This window comes from Tupaia chinensis, unplaced genomic scaffold (assembly GCF_000334495.1).
Source record: "Tupaia chinensis unplaced genomic scaffold, TupChi_1.0 Scaffold140400_1, whole genome shotgun sequence".
Classification (NCBI taxonomy): Eukaryota; Metazoa; Chordata; class Mammalia; order Scandentia; family Tupaiidae; genus Tupaia; species Tupaia belangeri.
In genome coordinates this window covers 832,986-837,195 of record NW_006200277.1, presented here as the reverse complement: position 1 = coordinate 837,195, position 4,210 = coordinate 832,986, and the positions used below count along the sequence as shown (strand labels likewise).

Here is a 4,210-nt window from a genome sequence, read left to right as displayed (position 1 = left end):
CCCGTTCCTCTCTGGTCAAATTAAAATAAATAAATAAATAAATAAATAAATAAATAAATAGCACATTAAAAAAGAAAAGAGATCTTCGTTAACATAAATAAAAGTTAAAACTCTTATGAAATAGAAGCTAAAAAACCCCCAAACCTGGTGAATGAACATGTTCCTCAATCTGCCCTATTTCTGTTCTCTACAGTTGTCACCACATTACAGCTGACTCCGTGAAGCACGTAACCAGACTCCCTGTAATCCCATCCCTGCGGTCTAAACCAGCCCCCACACAAAGCTGCAGCATGCATCGGTGAGTTAATGCCGCTGCTGCGCTCCTAGAACCCCTAACCGTGAGCCCAGCCTGTGCGGACCAGGCCTGCCCCGCTGTGTCGCTGCCTCCGCAGCCTCAGGTCCAGCTGTCAGGCCTTCAGGGTGATGTGCCTTCACTGCAGTCCAGGCACCTCTGCCCACTCTGAGGTGGGTATTTCAAGATGCATGAAAGCAGGAACTCCATGGGCCTGGGTACTTACTATAGGAGATTCTCTTTGAGATCTAAGAAAAATAATTCTCTACACTTACAAATTTGAACTGTGATAAGAAAAACAAGTCACATTCACCACAAAATCAGGAGTCTGCCCGCTGGTGAGCCCAACTGTTAAACACTGAAAACTTGTGTAGTTTTCATCATTAAAACCCTCAAATATCTTAAGAGCAGGAACATTAAATTTAGAATAGGGCTGCCGAAGAGCTGCCTTTCGCAAGCCCCCAGAGCCCTGGGCAATCCTGCCCCCCACGCGCACTGCTCAGTCCCATCCTCTCAGGGGAGTAAGGGAGCAGGCGGTGAGGGCAGGAGAGGGCAGAGTGAGGTTGGCCCCACTCTTCTCAGCGCCCGGTGCCAACGGAACACGGCCTTCTGTGGCTGTTCTCCGAGCTGCACTATGGCTCTGTGCATTTTCTGCATGTGTGCTGTGCTTGAACCGAGTTGCTCTTCCCCTTGCAAGAAACACAAGCTGCATCTTGCAACTCACTGCTGCACTTGGTGGCTGCAGCTGGCACTGGTGAAGCTGACGATCATCTGCAGCTTCTCGGTCGCATAGTTCACAAACTGCTGCTTAAAGGCCCTCTCCTTGGCCCGGGTGGTCCAGGTCAGCCTTTCATAAAGGTACAAAGCTCCGTACATACTCAACGAGGCAGATATGAGCTTCCAGCCGACGGCTTTCCAAATCTGTAAGATGAAGCCACAGCTTACTCAGAAGAAAAATCACCATGGGGGGATTAATAAAGTTTGATGATCAAGTAACTGTGTACTTAGATAACTCCCAGGTGATTTCTTCTAGGTCTGAGTATCTTCATTAGAGAAAAGATGCCCCTTGATGTAAATAAATTAAAATGATCACGTAATGACCCAGCAGGTGGGGTGGTGGTGAAGGTGCTAGACGTGCACATGGCCAACCGTGGTTCGAACCCCAGGCCGGGCCTAATGAAGATCACACCATGTGCATGTTGTGTACCTGCCCAAAACCCCAGGAGCAGATGCAGAAGGGACTGCAGAGGCCACTGCCACCCACCCCAGGGGGTTCTCACTCTCCCTCTCACTGTCTCTCTCGGAGGAGCACATGCGCCCTGTGGCGAAACCTTGGGGAAAAGAAAAAGAAAAAACGTATTATATAATGCAGGAGCTCAAAAAGCAAATTTTGTGAATGAGTAAGTTCCTCAAATCCATGGTCTCTGTGTGAATACATATATATTTTTTTGGGGGGGGAGAGATTTTTGCTATAGGGCGCGTGCACTCACCAAAAAGAGAGATACTAGAGACAGCGAGAAATCACCCGCCAGGGGGAACGGCCACACCGCGATCCCTTCTCCTCCACTCTCCTCTCGGGAGAATTACACTAACTGCTGGTTCCAGTCTCTTTGTATAGTAAAAAGCATTTTCGGGACCAGCACTTGGAGTAATGGCTATGTGGCTGGACTCCCATGTAGTCAACCACGGTTTGAATCCTGGACCCAGCGGCTTAAACTCCCACCAGGGGGGTGTGCCTGCGTGCCCAAGATCCTGAGAGGAGAATGGAGGAAAAGGGACTGTGGTGTGGCCATCCCCCTGGGGGGTGATTTCTTGCTTTCTGTCTCTCTGTCTCTTTGGCGAACGCCCTATAACAAAAACCTCTCCCCCAAAAAAAGGCATTTTAGGGGCTAGCAGGTGGTGTGGGAGTTAAAGGCGCTGGGCTCCCGCATGGCCGAATACAGTTTGAGATCCAGACTTGGTGGCTTGAAAATCAAGCCAGGCACATACGTGTGTGCCCAAAACCCCAAGGAGAGAATGAAGAGACGGGTCTGTGGAGCCTGGTCCCTCACTTTCTCCTTTTCTCCATGCTGAGTGCGAGCATCCTAAGGCAAAAACCTTAAAGGGGGGGGGGACATTTTAGCTCCCTGCAGAGCCAGATCCATTTTCTAACAACATACATTCTTTCTCATGAGAAAAACCCAAAATTACAGGAAAGCAATCAGGCCACAGAAGGGCTAATCAGCACCTAAACTAGTACAGAACTTTAACCTACCAGACATGGTAAGTTAATGTGATGCGTGTCTAAAAAGCAGTATTAATTCTTTTCCAGGTCAGAGGTTTCAAAAAGCAAAGCAAGTACACATTTATGCTTTTAATGATATAAAGGATTATAGCTAAAAAAAAAAAATCTTTAGTGCTTCAAGACCGACCCCCTTGGCATGAGCGGAGTGAGACGGGTGCCTGTCTTTGCTGTTATAACCTGCAGAGCTCCCCCACTCCTGGGGAGAGCACTGCTCTGAGGACCCGCTAGTGGCTGGTGTTCTACCTGAAAGCCATTTACCATTTTTGAGTCCTGGACCTGGCAGCTTGCTTTCTCACTCCCCACCCCGCCTTCTTACTCTGGTCAAATTAAAATAAAGTTAAATAAAATAATTCTTAAGAAAAACTACTTATACTGGAAGTACTGTTTCTTACCACTCCTCCAACAATGATGACACCCATGGACGTTCGCGACGTGAGAGAGGCCAGTGCTGTGACTACGGTGACCATGAGCTCTTCCTGGGACGCGCGGTCAGGGGCTGCCGGACGGGGGGGAGCCGTGGGGGTAGAAGCTAAAGACCTAGGGAGCTGACAAATTGGGAGAGAAAGAGTGCTCCGTTTAAGGGCCGCAGCTGAAACCTTACGTTCCTAAACTCTTCGTATTTCTTTAAAAATTATTAACAGTTGGGGTCCAACAGGTGGCATGGTGGTTGAGGTGCTGGACACTCTCACATGGCCAACCACGGTTCAAGTCCAGGACCTGGGGGCTTGCTTTCTCATGTCCCCCCTCCTGCTCTGTGTCTCTCGCTGGTCAGATTAAAATGAATGAACAAATAAATCAAATTAAATAATTATTTTTTTAAAAAAAGAATTAATTTTATTTATTCACTCACTTTTTTTATAAATTTGAGAAGAGAGGGTGAGAAAGCAAGCTGCCAGATCTGGAACTCGAACTGTAGTTGGCCCTGTGGGAGTCCAGTGCCCTTAACCACTACACCACCTGCCAACCCCAAAAAAATAATTAAAAAAAAAAAAATTATGACAGTAAACATATGAGGGAAAAAATGACCCCAAAAATGAGTATACCACAAATATATGGGGCAAGTCAAAATAGTCTGAAGAGTATTCTCTATGACATGGCCCATGGCAGGGTGCACACTAACACGTTTCCGTAATGTATAATGGAGACCACTTGTAGCAAAAGGCTCTCAACTCTCAAGGAACTGAAATTGCATCAAGAAACAAAACAAAACAAAACTCACATCAAATAAGCACAATCCTTAAAAAAGTAGAGAGAGAGAGCCTGCAGGTGGTATGGTGGTTAAGACACTGAATCCCACGTGGTCAATTCCGCAGTTTGAGTCCCGGACCCGGCAGCCTGAAAAAACACCAGGCATGTGTCTGTGCATGCTCCAAATCCCAAGAGGAGAATGAAGGAGAAGGGAATGCAGCATGGCTATCCCCCTGGGAGGGATAGTGCATGCCATATGGAAAAAAAGAAAACAAAAATCTACCAAAAAAACTTGGACTTGGGAACCAGCAGTTAGTGTAATGGCTATGTCGCTGGACTCCCATGTAGTCAACCGCGGTTCGTGTCCCCAACCGGTGGCTTAAAACTCATGCCGGGCGTGTGTGCGTGCGTGCCCAAGATCCCAAGAGGAGAATGGAGGAGCAGGG

The 4,210-nt window shown here is 47.6% G+C and overlaps 1 protein-coding gene across 1 annotated transcript in view; it reads right to left on the bottom strand.

Annotated features, from left to right (window-relative positions):
• MFN1 (mitofusin 1) overlaps positions 1-4,210 on the bottom strand; it is a 47,693-nt gene that overhangs the window by 7,765 nt on the left and 35,718 nt on the right. The window contains exons 14-15 of the mRNA XM_006162727.3: positions 2,969-3,121; positions 1,017-1,213 (exon numbers count right to left, since the gene is read on the bottom strand). Of these exons, the coding sequence (XP_006162789.1) occupies positions 1,017-1,213; positions 2,969-3,121 (350 nt within the window). The remainder of the gene's footprint in view (positions 1-1,016; positions 1,214-2,968; positions 3,122-4,210) is intronic.